At 40.4% G+C, this 17482-nt stretch overlaps 1 protein-coding gene and 2 long non-coding RNA genes across 5 annotated transcripts; 2 read left to right on the forward strand and 1 right to left on the reverse strand.

Annotated features, from left to right (window-relative positions):
* Nucleotides 1-832: 832 nt before the first annotated feature.
* On the reverse strand, nucleotides 833-15777 carry mmel1 (membrane metalloendopeptidase like 1). Of its 3 annotated transcripts, XM_058055378.2 has the most exons (24): nucleotides 15590-15777; nucleotides 12210-12383; nucleotides 11108-11155; nucleotides 10537-10599; nucleotides 10291-10452; nucleotides 9091-9171; nucleotides 8876-8971; nucleotides 8682-8800; nucleotides 8452-8517; nucleotides 8181-8315; nucleotides 7055-7144; nucleotides 6800-6936; nucleotides 6639-6732; nucleotides 6446-6574; nucleotides 6195-6293; nucleotides 5478-5561; nucleotides 5299-5402; nucleotides 5157-5215; nucleotides 4962-5081; nucleotides 3959-4092; nucleotides 3801-3866; nucleotides 3635-3730; nucleotides 2801-2877; nucleotides 833-2684 (listed from the first exon to the last, which is right to left on the reverse strand). In XM_058055378.2, the coding sequence occupies exons 2-24, from the start codon at nucleotides 12364-12366 to the stop codon at nucleotides 2585-2587; spliced, it is 2316 nt and encodes a 771-aa protein (XP_057911361.1). In that variant the 5' UTR covers nucleotides 12367-12383; nucleotides 15590-15777; the 3' UTR covers nucleotides 833-2584. The 3 variants fall into 3 exon arrangements, with proteins under 3 accessions (XP_057911361.1, XP_078654621.1, XP_078654622.1); XM_078798495.1 differs by lacking the exon at nucleotides 15590-15777 and having other exon boundaries at nucleotides 12210-12406; XM_078798496.1 differs by lacking the exons at nucleotides 11108-11155; nucleotides 15590-15777 and having other exon boundaries at nucleotides 12210-12406.
* On the forward strand, nucleotides 5812-7298 carry LOC144902037 (uncharacterized). The gene is made up of 3 exons (XR_013630273.1): nucleotides 5812-6711; nucleotides 6787-6840; nucleotides 7132-7298. It is a non-coding gene; the product is annotated as an uncharacterized LOC144902037 (long non-coding RNA).
* Nucleotides 8229-11810, forward strand: LOC131106386 (uncharacterized). The gene is made up of 4 exons (XR_013630272.1): nucleotides 8229-8300; nucleotides 8893-8977; nucleotides 9105-9205; nucleotides 10310-11810. It is a non-coding gene; the product is annotated as an uncharacterized LOC131106386 (long non-coding RNA).
* Nucleotides 15778-17482: the final 1705 nt, after the last annotated feature.

Raw genomic sequence — 17482 nt, forward strand, 5'->3', positions numbered from 1 at the left:
TTCCAAAAACATGCTAGGTTAATTGGTGACTCCAAATTGTCCATAGGTATGAATGTGAGTGTGAATGGTTGTTTGTCTATATGTACCCTGTGATTGGCTGGCGACCAGTCCAGGGTGTGCCCCGCCTCTTGCCTGAAGACAGCTGGGATAGGCTCCAGCAACCCCTGGAAATAATGCAGTACTGCAAAATGGGCCCTACAAATTTGATAATTTCTCATTCTTACTTTTTCTCATCTCATTCACCATCCATTCGTTTTCTATGCCGCTTATCCTCACTAGGTTTGCGAGCATGCAAACGGTCAAATGCAGGCAAATGGTGTACAGTATAAATTAAGCCACCAACATTTTTTAAAAAAACACATTCAGACTTGAATTTCTCTTTGTTGTGTCGGCACATTCACTTTAATGGCAATAATTGCAGGTTAGCATCACAAAAATAGTTATAGAAAGTAATATTCCTGCAGGAACATTCCATAAAACATACTGTATACTGTAAATACTTTTTATTATTATACATCTTTAAATCTTGCAAAGCAACAATGCATTGTCATAAATAGATAAATAAATACATTTCACATATTTTTTGTATATATATATTTATAGCAAAAGATAAAATGGTAATAGAGAAAAGAATAACAATACAGTTTGGCCATGTGGATGTGACATGATGTATCTATATGTAAATACTGCTATATAGAACATCAAGCATATATAACACATAGTACTCTATAGTGTAACACATTCAGTTCTGCTTGCAAGACATCCTGAATATGTTCATTTTTTTTAAAAGCTCTCTGCAGCACTAATCCCCCACCCTACCCTACCCACCACCCCCGCTTTGATTCTCCACTGCCATTACGTGGTAATAAAGGTAGAAAATAACAGTCTGAGCCCCATTCTCGCTTGCTCGCTGGCCGTCTTGTACTTGATGGTCACGAGGCCTCAGCGTCCTTTTCATGTCCATTAGTGATCACCAGTGTGAGCTTCATCTGCCTTCGCTGTCTGATCAGTCTAACCTTCACGTGTCATTTGATTGTGCCCTAAAGGCAACAGGTTGAGTGTTAACTGTGTTGTGTTTTGGTCAGATTTTACATTGAGTCTACCCAAACAATTCAGCTTCAGCCCAAAATGAAGAAAATACACACTATGCCTAATCTTGACAAAAACTAAACAACGCGGCTTGAGTCATACAATTTTTCTAGTCTCTTTTTACGTTTTATTTTACTTTGTTTTGGGGAATTTGTGAAAATCAGCCAAAGAGAAAGATAGACACAGTAGCATCTCCAAAGTTAAACTGCCGGAAAGTGGTCCATTCAACCAACATTTCCCTTGATCAATCTTGCCTGTACGGTGTTTTCAAAGGGTGAGTAGTTTTGCTTAATTTTAGTTTTATTAATTTCCCATGATCAATATTTTTTCTTGCCTGTCCAGTGTCTTCAATGGGTGAGTAGTTTTGCTTAATTTTAGTTTTTATGGATTATCCATGATCAATATTCTTCCTGTTCCCTCTCTTGCCTGTATGGTGTCTTCAAAGGGTGAGTAGTTTTGCTTAATTTTAGTTTTACTTATTTTTTTGTTTTATTGATTTCCTGTGATCAATATTCCTCTTGTTCCCTCTCTTGCCTGTCCGGTGTCTTCAAAGGGTGAGTAGTTTTGCTTAATTTTAGTTTTATTGTACAGTGCTTAATTTGTCATTATACCTGTATGACGGTGAGGTTATCATGTACATTTTTTTATGATGGTGAATTGTGGCGATGGTTCATTCACTTTGTTTTCATGACAATTAACAGTTCATTCATATTTTACTTCTAGTTCCATAATCTCAAAACCTGAACAATTTGTAAATCAGACAGCTTCTGGATCACGGCCACAACAGTAGCCCTTGTTGATATGATGATGATTATGTTACTATTATTGTGCCTGTTGTGAGATAATTTAAAAAAAAAAAGCCTAAAGACACAGAGTGACCAATGTGGAATACTACATTCACAGGTTCACAAAATTCTTAATTTGTAGTATTTGTGTTTCAGTTAATTTAGCCATTTCGGCAGAAACTACATAACATTTGCTTCTACTGTATATGCATATTTTTGCAGCAAAATTGAAACCGCAATGTGGCGAGGGATTACTATACTAAGAAATCGTCCTCGCAAAAGCCAAAGTTGACATCTTTTCTGAGTCTGTTAAAAGCTGCAGCTCAGTCTAAATGTTAATTTAAGAATGAACAGTCTTAAATCTCTCTGATAATTTGCTGCACATAACAGTCACTGGACAAAGTCACTAAATGGAACTAATTCTGTGGTTGCCACCTACGTTTTCATTAATCCTGCAAGCACTCACCCGAGTTCATTCTGCGTGGGGCCGAATGAAAACATTCACAAGTAAATCACAAAGAGCTGCACTAGATTTTTCTAAGGAACATTCTCAGCTCGTATTATATGCCAGAGTTTGTATCCAAGACTCGAAAGGAATCCAGGATATCACCCGTTGCCAAGTACAACAACAGCCAGTGCAATAATAATCGCGGTCACGCCAAATAAATGACTCCCAAGCTTAAAGAGTCTCCTTTCAGCGTTAAAATGTTCTACCAGACACGGCACTTCTGCTCGGGGTTCATGGGACTGCCTTTTTTGCACTGGAAGGCTTCAGAGAAAGCTTCGAAATTCTGGAGCGAACCAAGAACCCTAAAGACAAAAGAACAGAACATTGTCGGAGTGAGAATTGTTCTTTCAATATTTGAGTACAAACTAACTGAAACACATGCATGAGTTAAACTGATGGCTTGAGAAAGGGACCTTACCTGTATTCTAAGGGGCTGTGGGAGTCAGTCTTGATGGATTGGCTGGCGTATTCGGGCCGATAAGCACCGCACCAAACCTGAATAAGAAGAACGTTTAAGACTGGCGCGCGTCCAATATCCAAAACAGCGGATTACTGCATTTTCATGATTCAGCCATTGTGGGAAAACTTACTATTTTATTCTTAGAAATCTCTATAATTATGGCAACACATCATGTAATTTAATACTAATTAAAATCCTGCAAAGCATGCTGGAAAGTCTACTTTCCCAACAGGAAGTTACCCAGCATACCTTGCGGATTATACATTTCCATAAGATTGTGTTGTTTTGCGTACTGCACGTTGACGTAGTGGTTAGCACACAGGCCACACAGCAAGGAGACCCGAGTTCAATTCCACGCTCGGTCATCTCTGTGTGGAGTTTGCATGTTCTCCCCGTGTTACGTGGGTTTTCTCTCACATTCCAAAAACATGCTAGGTTAATTGGCGACTCCAAATTGTCCATAGGTATGAATGTGAGTGTGAATGGTTGTTTGTCTATATGTGCCCTGTGATTGGCTGGCAACCAGTCCAGCTTCCTGTGATTTCTATAGCATAATACAAGGTGGGCCTAAAGTAGGTTACAGTTACTTCTACGGTACTTCATCACAACTTGTTACTTGGGTTGGTTACACTGTGAGTGATGGATGTATTTGTCAGTTTGTGTGAGTGTCAAAATAGAAGTTTCTATTGGGGTCTCAATGACTCAATTATGTACTGGAAACAGCGCTCAGTTTGATGCAGAGCAGTTGTGAACCACAAGCACAATAATTGTTGTCATGTTTCCCTTGCTTACTTGGGCAAAGTTAAGAAAGAAAAGCTGCTTGTGGTCCATGTTCAGACCGGGAAGACGAGGCTCCTCCCCCTCTGTCTCCACCCACTTCAGATAAGCCTGTGAAAACATGTGAAGACATCTCATGTATTGTGTGTAGATTTTATATTTCAACAACTTAACAACTCACCTTATAGGCTTGGCGAACCCCTCCGTTGTCTGCGATGTTCTCACCTAAAGTGCTAATCCCACTTACCTGGAATCACAAAAGAACATAAATGCGCACAAAAACAGCACCTTATTAAGCTACGTAGCATTTAAAACAAAATGGGGGTGGAGGTTTCTTACATTTTGCCCACCCGCTAACTTCCAGTTGAACTTGCCATACTGTTGCACCATGCACTGTGACTGCTCCTTAAAGTGCTCCGCAGAGTAATTGCTCCACCAGTTCAGCATGTTGCCATCCTTGTCAAAATTGCGACCTGTGAGGAAACATAATTAACATAGTATGTAGCTGCAGGTACACCTCAGTCACGGGTTTGGGTCGATATCAAACTGGAGAAAAGTAGAGTATGTTGGGAAACTGCACAGAGATGGCCGAAGGGGGAATTAAACTCGGGTCTCCTAGCTGTGAGGCCTGCATGCTAACCACTCGACCACCGTGCAGCCTGATAATATTCATTCATTTTCTATACTGCTTAGGGTCTTCGGGAGAGAGGCAGGGTACAACCTGGACTGGTCGCCAGCCAATCACAGGGCACATATAGACAAACAACCATTCACACTCACATTCATATCTATGGACAATTTGGAGTCGCCAATTAACCCAGCATGTTTTTGGAATGTGGGGATGCACGGGGAGAACATGCAAAACTCGATGGCCGAGGGTGGAATTGAACTCGGGTCTCGTAGCTGTGGGGTCTGTGCACTAACCACTCGATCACCGTGCCGTCACCTTTAAATTGTATTTATTTAATATCATACCTATTATTATTGGGCATATTATTTAAGATTATTGTAATACTTTCCTGTCATTTATTTTATTGTAAAACTACTAAGAAGTTAATCAATTATATAGAATAGATAGTGTATTAAAGGTGTCAACAAAATTTTTTCACTTCTAAAACCATGAATATCGGTCGGTACAAATCTGATATCAGAACAAGTACCATTAGAAAACATGAAAACTCAAAGTCGGGTGTTTAGAGCTGTCCTGGACAGAATGAAACCTTGAACCATCCTGTTGTGATGCAACAGGGCTTACCACCTTTACTCTATTCTAGAGGCTCCCTTCAATGTCCAGTTCTCCATTAGACAAACTAGCTACAATTGACTGTCTTCTTAGTCTTACCATTGTCATCAAATCCGTGTGTGATCTCATGTCCGATGACCATTCCGATTCCACCAAAGTTCAGAGCCTGCTGCTGATGTTTACTAAAGAAAGGTGGCTGCAGAATGCCTGCAGGAAACACTGCACACACAAGAAAAACGCTCATGAATGAAACTGGAGAAGCTACCGAAGAATGTTATTGCTCAAAGCTCTTACCGATCTGGTTTCTGTTGGGAGAGTAAAACGCATTCACCACAGCAGCACCGATGATCCACCTGGAATGTAAACAATGAATCAAGCACTACACTGCACTAAATACTTCATCCTCAGTCAGGCTGATTTCAAAGTGTCAGCTTACAAGTTGGGATCCACTGGCTCTCTGAGCTTCTTCAGACTTTTGTGGGCCTCGGACTTTAGATTCTCCAGGACATTCTCAAAGTAGTGTTCCTCGCTGAAATTCAACTGTAAAGAAGAGCAAATCAGCAAGGACTCAAAAGTACTGGCAGTACTTTTCTCCAAGCTAAAATATCTCCTTACATGAGCATACTCTTGGTCCAGCTTGAAGTTACTTTTCTGTAGAACGTGATCTGGATAGCCGATATGCTCCTTGATTGACATTGCCTGCAGATAAATGAACCACAGTTAAGATCATCTGCAGTGCATGCATAGTGACTCGTTGTAAGTCTACCTTCTCACTCGCTAAATGTACTGCAAAAAAGGGCAGTAAGGATAATTCATAATGCCGCCTACAGAGAACATAGTAACTCCCCATTTCTAAAATCACAAATACTGAAACTTGCTGATATAGTTAATCTTCAAACAGCTAAAAATAATGCACAAGGCTAAAAATAACCAATTATCTAAAAACATTCTCTCCAAGAGAGAAAAAAAATTGATCTCAGGGAAGAACTAAATTTGAAACACTTATATGCTAGGACTACGTTAAAAAGCCATAGCATTTCAGTATGTGGAATCAAACTATGGAATGGATTGAGTAAGATGGTCATATCACCTCATACTTCGGTACGTGACAAAAATAAAATAAAAAAATCATAATTAAAATAATATATATATTAGGAAAGCAGGAAGTGAACAAATGTAACAGTTCACTGATTGTAAAAGTACCAGATGGAGGGGTAGGATTTAATAAGCTTTGCTTCTTCCTACTCCTTTTGGACATGTGGAACTGTGAACTGATTATGTGATGCATTCAATTGTAATCTGATTCATGTTCAAATGAAATATTACCATTACCTTCTCTCTTGCTTTCTCCTTGGAGGGGGCATCCATCCAGCCTAGCTCATCCAGCGTTTCCACATATGCAGTCTGGATCTTCCCAATGAGGTCGCTGACCTGTGAACAGATGAAGTAAGAAAGGAAATTTAAGAAAAGCTCAAGACCGACGAGACTAGCAAGGATGCTGACATAGCAGCAGGTTTATCAAAGCTGGATATGTGCAAGAAGATGTCTTCATTCTAAACTCAGACATCCTACTTGACACTGACCATCCGTTTGCTTTCACCGGCAAAGGTCTCCCGCACATAGAGCGCTCCGACCGCATTCTCCATGCTGCTTTGGACGTAACGGACACACTCCCTCCACCAAGCGTCCTCCACTGTGGTCCCGTACAAAGTCTAAACACACACAGTAACAAGAGCATGGATTTTGGAGTCCCATCGTTGTAGCAACGGAGGCTACCTTTCTGTAACGAGCCCTGGCATCTTTGAAGCGGCGACTCAAGCTGTTCACTCTGTCGATCACCAGTTGCCAGGTGAGGTAGTTCTGCATTGTTCTGCGCATGTGAAAAGGTTACATTTTGTTGGTTTTGTTGTCTATTGGCATGAAGGCCTAAGGCTGACCTGACGCTATGTCTGGAGAGGATTTCGTTCATCTTGTCAAGGTAGGACGAACCGTACACCACCACTTCCTCTTTCCGCTCCACATTGAGGGAAACGCTAGATAGCACTCCTTGAATAAACCGTGTCCAATTAAAACCCTGGAAAAACAAAACAATAGGGCTAAATAAGTTTTTTGCGAAATATTCATGCTAATTATATTCCTTTGTCGAGCTGCTTCTTGCCATCTTATTTCTTATCACTGAAGCCAGAACTTACGTTAAAGCTGAATGTGGTGTGCAGCTCATTCAGTGTCATTTTGTTGTAAAGAACTGTGACGTCTTGTCGCTCCTCAGCCGGCGATGTAGCCTGGAAGGAAGACGAGGGTTGCCAATCATGCAGGCTTTTTGTCAGTAAAAGTCTCACGGCGATGATTGTACCAACGCAGAGAAACAGAAACTCCAACTGATGCTGTTACCATTTCATTCGGATATTACTTTTCTGGATTGCTATATCTATACATGTGGACCTCTAATTTAGAACTCTGTTTCTTGATTGTGATGTAAGTTGAGTTTATAGTCTAAGTCGGAACTTACACTTACTGTAAATTCACTCATACGTCACTCACACTGTACATGGAACTTATCAAGGACATAAAATACACCTCAGTCTTCTATTGTTTATTAGTTCCAGACCCACCCTAGGCCATCTCTGTGTGGAGTTTGCATGTTCTCCCCGTGCATGCGTGGGTTTTCTCCGGGTACTCCGGTTTCCTCCCACATTCCAAAAACATGCTAGGTTAATTGGCGACTCCAAATTGTCCATAGGTATGAATGTGAGTGTGAATGGTTGTTTGTCTATATGTGCCCTGCGATTGGCTGGTGACCAGTCCAAGGTGTACCCCGCCACTCGCCCAAAGACAGCTGGGATAGGCTCCAGCACCCTCCGCGACCCTCGTGAGGATAAGAATGAATGAATGAATAAATAAAACAGAATAAGAAAGGGGGACAAAGTAAGAAGACAAAACTTTACCACTTCCACACATAATGGGAGGAGATGTGAGGCACACACTGCGTTCTTGCACTGTAATAATAAGTTCTCAAGGAAGTCTGTTGTTAATTTATGGGAGTGAGTTTGTGACCACGAAACGTCGTTACACGGAACGTCGTAAAACCGAGCACCACCCGTAGTCTGGCTGCATTAACCTAAGTCTATCCTGTGTCATTTTGACTGAAAATTTTGTATCTCCACTTTACGATTGTTCTCTTGCAAGTCCTGTTAAAAGTTTAAACCATGTTTGTGTATGCATATGTCCACTTCATGTACACATATAATACAGTTTTTAGTCTGAAAATGTCAAAGAAAAGATCAGAAAAAATAACTGCAATAGCTCGTCATCACTCACGTTAGCAATGTCTGTCTCCAGGTCCAGCACTTGCATCATTTCCTCCCACACACGGTCATCATCCTGTGTCAGGTTCCTGTCCTCACGGGTTATTTTGGCAATAGAGACCATAAAATGGAGGTAGGCCTCTCGGACCTACAGCACAGATCATTATTTGGAGGAATATCTATTTTGTATCTGGCAAATACTGAAATCATGATCACATTGTTTATAGAGTTCGGAGTAGCAGCAACAGTCACATGACATTAATCATCAAAACACAACGCCTCACCTTTTTGTAGTTTCCATCATTAAAATAGTAATCTCTCGATGGCATCCCAAGTCCTGGCTGGTCAATCTTACCAAAATACAACATAAAAAAACTGTTAATTTGCATATAAAAAGCATCTGGTGCCATGTTTTTTTTTTATTTTAATATTAAAAACAACAAAAATATAGCTTTCTTTCTCTTCTACCTGTGTTGATGTAATAATTACACAGCAGCAATGGCGACAGTCTTACATAAACAATATGGCGCCGAGAGTCCCGGTCGTCGGTCCACACATACATGTCCAGCAGGACTTTCTTGTGATAATGAGCTGTCAATGTAGCCAGAGTGTCTTCAAGGCTCCATTCTTCTTCTGCAACACAATGATACTCAAATCAAAACAAGTCCATTAGACAACTTTTGGTGTGTGTTTTTGTTTGTGTTATACCGGTGGTGGCGTTCCAGTCATCAGATGCCACAGGCCAGTCTCCAATACTGTCTATGAGCTTCAGGAGAGGCTGAGAGTCCCGCTGCTCTATGAGGCCTGTGGGTAAGCACATGAAAACAACATTGCGTGCACGACAAAATGAGATCCAATCCAAGATCTATCCGTGCATTTTCTAGGCCTTATCCTGTTCAGGAAAATAAAGATGCCCAACTTACTCTCATTCATGCAGGAGCTGTAAAGAATTTTGGCCTTCTTGATGGCATCTCTGTCTTCCTCACACTCTGTTTCAAGAACGCCTGGAAGCAGAAAACACTAGCTTTGCATTTAACAGTAAGTAAATAAGTCACTTTTATTCATAGAGCTCATTTAAAGTGCTGTAGAAAAAAATGGTTGGTAATGTTTACATACAAAAATGTACAAAAATTATGTAATTCATTCATTCATTTTCTACCGCTTACCCTCACAAGGGTCGCGGGGGTGCTGGAGCCTATCCCAGAGGCGACTGGATTGGACTGGTCACAGCCAATCACAGGGCACATATAGACAAACAACCATTCACACTCACATTCATACCTATGGACAATTTGGAGTCACCAATTAACCTAGCATGTTTTTGGAATGTGGGAGGAAACCGGAGTACCCGGAGAAAACCCGGGGAGAACATGCAAATTCTACACAGAGATGGTCGAGGGTGGGATTGAACTCGGGTCTCCTAGCTGTGAGGTCAGCGCGCTAACCACTCGACTGCCGTGCAGCCCTATATTATGTAATAATAATTGTAATAATAATATAGTCTATATGTGCTCTGTGATTGGCTGGCGACTCGTCCAGGGTGTACCCCGCCTCCCGCCCGAAGACAGCTGGGATAGGCTCCAGCATGCCTGCAACCTTCATGAGAATAAGCGGTAGAAAATGAATGAATGAATAATATTATATATATTAGTATAATAATAATTATGTAATAATAATATTATTAATATATGTTGCTAAGTTTGTGCAACAGAACTGTACTTTTAAGCTTAGAAAAATGTTCATTAGCCTGCGCGCTAACCACTCGGCCGCCGACACAGAATGATCACGCTGATCACGTGATCAACATCACGCTGTCTATGTATGCACACAAGTGACTGTATGACTGACAAAAGGGCTCACTCCATTTATGCCGTTATTCTATGGGACAAACACACCAAGGTGCTGAAACCAATGCCCAGGGAGTGATCTCTCTTCCTGCCTGTTTGTAGGCAGGAGACGAGGAAAACAGACACATTCCCACGGCAATATATTGCGGCCGTTCATTTTCATTGATTGTGTGATAAATTGTTATGAATTTATTATCGTCCCAGACACCCCTATAGATGAGTGTAGCTCCAATATTTGCAGCAAGACCCCCGCCCCAACCAACGTCGCCCACTGACCTTTGAGCACAATCTCCAGCTTGTCCCTTAGAATGTCAAAGACGCTATGGCGTGAGCTGGTCTCTGGGATGACGTGGCGCTCCAGCCAGCCCCCGCAGGCGTACTGGTAGAAGTTATCACAAGGCTTCACAGATGGATCCATGTTCTGCAGGAGCCGCGATGCTTCAGGAAGAGGTAAAAAAAAAAAAAAAAAAGTAAGCATGAGACATGTTTTTTGGAGGGCGCTGGGAATCTCTTCACCCTCACCTGCTGTAACACAGTCTGCACTTGTGCACACATGGTGGTCCAGGTTGGAACGAAACAGCTGACCTGGAAGACAAAATTGGGGTCAACAAGAAAATAATCAGGCTTTATTGACATATGACATCACAGCTGGGAAGAAGCTTGCAAAGAGCATTTCAAATGGATTTAGGCACGCTGAAAAGATATGCTGTGTGGTGCTGGGTGCAGGAACGTCAAAATGGAGGGGGGGGGGATTGGAATGGTGTACCACAGTCCTAAGCACAAGGGGACCCTGGAATTTTGGGGGAAAAACAGGCTACCAGAAGAGAAAGGAGAAACAGGGAAAGAAAGTTACAAGTAAGCCAAATGCTTACTATGTTTTTTTCACAAAATAGTTAGCTCAGTAGTTCAGGCCCTTCAGGAGGCTTATGTATGGGGGGCCAGATTTTGGTGCTGCGTCCCTGCTTGTGTGTGTCAGCACTGACTTTTGTGGGGCACTGCTGATGAGGCACCAAACAGACTTAGAGCATTAAGAGAGTATGACACCATTTAACCCCCAGCGTGTCCCGCTGGGGCGGCTTACAGAGACGCTCACCTCCGGCCCCCGCCGAGCTCCGCGACAGGCCCGACCTGTGAGATTGTTCTGGAAGAGTGAGAGATTCCCAGAAGCACTCGTTAGAAGCATAGCTCTTGTAACACAGAAAGATTGCAACATTTTGTCCTCCTGCGCATCCTGCTATATAGCAGCATAAGCTAGGCTTTCAACAACACTCGTTAAAAAGTACATATTCATTTAACACAGTGGTTCTTAACCTGTTTGAGGTACTGAAACCCACCATGTTGTCTGTATTTGTCCAACCACTTCCATTTTGTGCTCGAAATAGTTAGTATGGATTACGATATTAAGCAACAAATTACACGACGTAAAACCGCGTCAGTCACACATTGACTGCCAAGCAGTAAATTCTCCGCAGCACTGATTGGCCAAACAATGTCACATGATCATCTGCTGCCAGTGATGGCCAAGCAGCGCATGTTATCACGAATTGACACCCCGGATCCCTGAGACTGATTCACAGAACCATTAGGGTTCGATCGAACCCAGGTTAAGAACCACTGATCTAACATGTATTTTGCTTGTTTGTACTGCAAATGTAGTATTTTGCATTATTATATATTAGTATATTGTATTTTGGATATACTCTTTGTATTTAATATCCAATGCAGAGCTGTGATTAAATTTCTAAATTAATGTGAAAAGGTTATTTCTAGAGGTTCAACTTGAAAGTGAATCGCTGCACTGTATTAAAAATAACTTTAAATGTGTTTTTAAAAAAAGTAAAAATTTATGTTATTTATATAATATTTATGTTGTACAAATGTATGTTATAAAACAAGCACGATTCAGTCTAATTAAAACATTTATATTATTATAGCGAATACAGAACCGGGATTAAACTGCAAATTTGTAAAAAATCATAAATTTGTAATTTAAAAAAAGCACAAATTAATAACATTTACGGTGCCGCTGTCTTGAAAATCAACTTTACCATGAAGCTTTATAAGGAATCAGCAATTCTAACAAAAAAAAACACATGGGCAATATAGCCTTCCTAACTGGTTTATTATCATTGAACGAACCACCAATGACTTTAGATGGCAACTGTTTAATGCATGAGAGCGACATGACGGTATACCTTTAAGTACTGACGTATAGAGGACCACCAGGCCCGCCAAGGCACAGCTAAGCAGCAGCAGGAGTACAGACAGACCGATCTCTGCCGCAGTCCAACGATGTTTGCCAGGTTTGCTCGATTTCTCCATGATGTCCATTTGACTTTCCGATTTGCCCATTCTCCTGACCGCACGCTCTGTGGAGGCATAAGGGCGGGGTACAGTCCACTGTCTCTGTGTCCAAAAATGTCAAATAGCGTGTTCTCCCCGTGCGTGCGTGGGTTTTCTCCGGGTACTTTGGTTTCCTCCCACATTCCAAAAACATGCTAGGTAAATTGACGACTCCAAATTGTCCATCGGTATGAATGTGAAAATGTCATACTTATTGTCCCTTTTTGTATTTAACACCCTTGTCATTAACAGCGCCTCTGGTGGTTACAGCTAAGTATTGCAGTCTAATTTACCTCAATTGCTTAAAGACTGAAGCACAAAACTTAACTGTCATCATACATATTTCCACTTTTCTTTTTGTGAATTATGACTATAAAATAAAATATGATGACTTTATGCATACAACATTCCAACTTTCTTATAATATTCTCTTATTTTGATCATATTACTTTTTTCACTCTTAATGCAATATACATAATATTCATTTTTCAACTCTTTTAATATTACTTTACACTGAAAATATGACTTATTGTCATAATATTTTCACATTATTCTCATAATTCCGACTCCATTGTTGTAAATGTCCGAACTTCAGACAACAGATTAAGGTAGTTCCGACTGAATTGACAGCGCCTCTGCTGGTCGCAGCCAGGTAGTGCACTCATATTTTACCTCAATCATAATTAAATGGGGATAAACATAATGTAAATCATACATTCAGGCCTTGAATAGAAGTGAAATAGTGAAATATTTGGAAGCGGGTGAGACGTTGAGCAGCACAGACAGCTTCAATAGGCCGTTCAAAAAAAACAGAACATAACAGACTTATCACTGGCCTCCATATGCTTTCAATAGTTATATTGGATAGAGTTGAATGTTTTGGTCATTTTCACTATTAAACTCTCACAAAAACACACATTAGGCTTTGAGGCATAAGCCTATTTGAAGAGAGCTCATTTGCATGCACAATAATTCCGTACATGTGCAGTCAATATTGCAAATCAGCGTGTGCGGAGGGGGACAAAAGGACAATCAGCAGCATGGCACTGCTTCTATTCATTGTGCGCCACCTGTTTCCCCGGCGTGGACCTATCATTAGGCCTGACAGTAAATCACTGGCTCACACTGCACTCCGCCATTAGCTGCCGCTGATGAATACTCACGGCCACACATGTGAAGAATGGCCAGGGAGGGGGGCGGCTTGTTAGAGCATCACCGCCATCACACGGCACCCAGACGCCTCCCGTCTTATATGCAGTCTTACGTACAGAGACAAATATTATATACTTTTTTCAGGCCCTGTATAAAGTATACTGTATATTGTACTGTAACTTCATTGGCCAGCAAATATTTTATAAATCACATTTTTGAGAATTCAAAGAGGATACATTATTTTAAACTTAATTGTATACAACATATTTCTTAAGTAAAAGTAAAATATTTTAAAGTATTTTTAAATGTTTTTATTTTTTTTAGTTTAATTGAAATTAATTACTTACAACTTGTACTATTTTTATTTGTTCTTAAAAATATGTTAAACATTTTTGTTTTTAAAATATATTTTCATATTTGTTCAATACATGTTCTAAACATGATTTTGTGTATTAGAAATATAAAATAGAAAATACAGTATGTACATATTCTTCAACTATTCTGCAGATTAATTGTACAACAATTTTAAAAATTTGATTTTGAATGAATGATTTTAAATAGTTTTTAGTATATTTAAGTTACTGTATTGTAAGAATATTTGTAAAATATATTTAAAAAATTATATAACATTGTTATTTTAAAAAATGTTGTTTTAAAATATATTTATATACTGTATAAATATGTATATATAATATAAACAAGAGAAACACCTACATTTGAAAAAGGCATATATACATGTATATCCTGTTTAACAAATATAGTTTTTGCATTTATTTTTATTTTTCATGGAACTCAATTTACTGGCACTAATCAGTATGTTTGATTTTTCATGTAATTTCCATAATTCAATTTCATCACTCTCTAATAAACACTTAGAACTACCAACAAAAGTGTTCCGCCTTTTAAAAAAAATGCATTTTTTTACCATGAATGTCATGGCTGTAAAACATCTCTTAGACCAAATATATAAATATCTGGTTCTCAAATTTGATTTATTTTGGTTTAGACAGTTACTTCATGATTTGATTTGATTTGTCATTTTTCCTAAGTAGTCTTTTGAAATCCTCATAGTTGATTTAAAAGTACAATTAAGTCAAAAATCAGTCACATTTGAGTGAGGGGAATGTTTATAGTTTAGCCTGAAATGACACAGAAAAGTAACAAAAATTTTTGCACCATTTTTAACACTGTTAACTTCTAGCATAATTATCAACATTTTGATCATGGAACTTGTTTTCACAATGTAAAAAATCAAATATATATATTTATAAATATTATACTATATTATCTGTTTTATATGCCACTTATCCTCATTAGGGTCGCGGGTATGCTGGAGCCTATCCCAGCTGTCTTTGGGCGAGAGGCGGGGTACACCCTGGACTGGTCGCCAGCCAATCACAGGGCACATATAGACAAACAACCATTCACACTCACATTCATACCTATGGACAATTTGGAGTCGCCAATTAACCTAGCATGTTTTTGGAATGTGGGAGGAAACCGGAGTACCCGGAGAAAACCCATGCATGCACGGGGAGAACATGCAAACTCCACACAGAGATGCCCAGGCAGAGAATCGAACCCGGGTCTTCCTGTATATATTTTGTCACTTTCTTTTTGAGAAATTGACAAATAGAAAATTTATATCAAAAAGTTTTGGCTTTAACTGTCCATCTCAAATTCAAAATTGTCAAAAAACAATAGCTGTAAAAACTATAAATCTGCAGATTCACTTTTTTCAATAAAGTAGTACATGAAATAATGTAATAATAACACAAAAATAGATCATTTTTGTCACGTTTTTTGCTATTTAAAGGCAAAGTCTATTCTTCAGCATGCAAGTAGGTGACAGTTTAACCGGGTGAGAAATCCCAGAAAGTGCTACAATGTAATGTGACATGCTTTCAAGGCTGCTAGTTCAAGTAGACCACATGCAGTTCTTCTCCCATGCAAGGATTTAACACCAGCACGTCTGCACACTTTTATAACGACAAACTTCTTTCATCATCATCAACACCATCATCATCATCATCAGTGGTACCCGGAGTCGCCCGGCAACAGTAGCGGGCCAGAGTCTTACCTTTTGAACGGTGGTGGTGGTGGGGGGAGATGGTGGAGGTGGGCAACAAGAACCCCGCTCCCCCCCAAAACACAGCGCGCTAATATCTCAAAACACCCCTGCTGAGCATCCACTCAGAGCTGGTGCGTGGAGAAATGAGTCCGTGCTGCGGTGCTGGAGGGGGGAGATCTGCTTTCGGACTGACGGGGCTGTGCTGTGCTCCGGGGTGAGGGGGAGAGAGAGCGAGAGTGAGACAAGAGGGAGGGAAGAAGGTGATAAGAGGAGTGCTGGGAGTACTGAATATGTGTGTTGGATGGGTTCACTATGGGGCATCTCTGATTTCACCTTCAAAGACCCCATGTTTTGGTTTGCAAAAGTTACTTTTCCATCTTCTAATGGTAGTTGGCTTCATGGGCACCAAACATGACAAAAAACATCATTTCCTCCACTTTGGTTTTGGAGATGTTTTCATGCTTTTCATGAGGCCATCAAGTTAAAACCAGGGCTGTACAAGGAATGGAGAATGACAACTCCAATAGTTGAACAAGATCATGTTGTTCGTCTGGGTTGAGTTTGACTGTTTGACTTATCTGAGATTTTTCCTTGCCTGCCACTTTGGGCCTTAACCAGAACTGTGCCTGTGGTTTTCCACTTCCTCACTATGTTCCTCGGAGAGGAACCTGACAGCTGAAATCTCTGACCCGGCTTTTGTATATCCTGCCTTTAATGCAGGGGTCTCAAACACGCGTCCCGTGGGCCAAATGTGGCCCGCAGGACACGGGTTTGAGGCCCCCGCCTTGATATGAAAGTTTCATGTTAGTGCGGCCCGCGCAAGTTTGATATGGATGCTGTATGGTATCATGTACCCAGAAAAAATGATTACGTTTGATTAATGTTCATGTTAAAGGTTAAATAACTGTTAATAGTTATCCTCCCTATCCGTGTGGAAGTGGTAAGTTTTTGGCATGTGTGGCTTATACAGTATAAGAACAAATCTTTTTTTTTTCTCAAAATTTAGTGGGTGTGGTCTTACTGTGTCTGTCACTCTTCTACCGCCTATCTTTTCTCCGGGCATTTCAGCTCCTACCATGAAAAAAATATGCATGCTAGGTTAATTGGAGACTATAAATTGTCCATAGGTATGAATGTGAGTGTGAATGGTTGTTTGTCTATATGTGCCCTGTGATTGGCTGGCGACCAGTCCAGGGTGTACCCCGCCTCTCACCTGAAGACAGCTGGGATAGGCTCCAGCACCCCGCGACCCTCGTGAGGATAAGCAGTAGAAAATGAATGACCATAGGTATGAATGTGAGTGTGAATGGTTGTTTGTCTATATGTGCCCTGTGATTGGCTGGCGACTAGTCTAGGTTGTACCTCGCCTCTTGCACCAAGTCAGCTGCGATAGACTCCAGCATATCCCTGCGACCTTTGTGAGGACAAGCGGCATACAAAATGAATGAATGTATTTAAAATGTAATATTTCAATATATTTTTAGATTTATAATTCATTTCCTGTTACGCTTTCACTCCTGCAAATTGCCTTACTAAAAATGGAATATTTCCTACCTCACAATGTTGTCATCATTGTGCACCGGATTAAAAGCAGTCATTATGTGCTAATAAAGAATAAGTGCTTGCTGAGTCAAGCCAGAATGAGAAATGACCTTCAATGGTTGAAGGTGATTGAGATACTAAAATATCTTTATAGGACGGCACACAGTAGCATACTGATTGTGGCTGCAGTGCTTATTGGTCATGAGCGTTGACTGATGGCCTTGCAGCCCAGCGGGAGGGTGGTAGAGCTTTGCAGCTGACTTGATATTTTATTCATAGATTTGATTGAGCCATGAGGAAGCTTATACATAAATATTCATTGTGTGTCATGCCTGTTTGTTTGCCTCCTAGTACACGCCA

The sequence above is a fragment of the Doryrhamphus excisus genome, linkage group LG18 (assembly GCF_037039965.1).
Source record: "Doryrhamphus excisus strain RoL-2023G ecotype Guam linkage group LG18, RoL_Dexc_Guam_v1.1, whole genome shotgun sequence".
Lineage (NCBI taxonomy): Eukaryota > Metazoa > Chordata > Actinopteri > Syngnathiformes > Syngnathidae > Doryrhamphus > Doryrhamphus excisus.

Coding starts and splice junctions, on each gene's coding strand:
- mmel1 (XM_058055378.2), bottom strand. CDS start 12,366: ATGGGCAAATCGGAAAGTCAAATGGACATCATGGAGAAATCGAGCAAA. Junction 6,575..6,638: donor CCAGGGCTCGTTACAGAAAG/GTAGCCTCCGTT, acceptor GTGTGTGTTTAG/ACTTTGTACGGGACCACAGT. Junction 6,294..6,445: donor CCGGTGAAAGCAAACGGATG/GTCAGTGTCAAG, acceptor ATCTGTTCACAG/GTCAGCGACCTCATTGGGAA.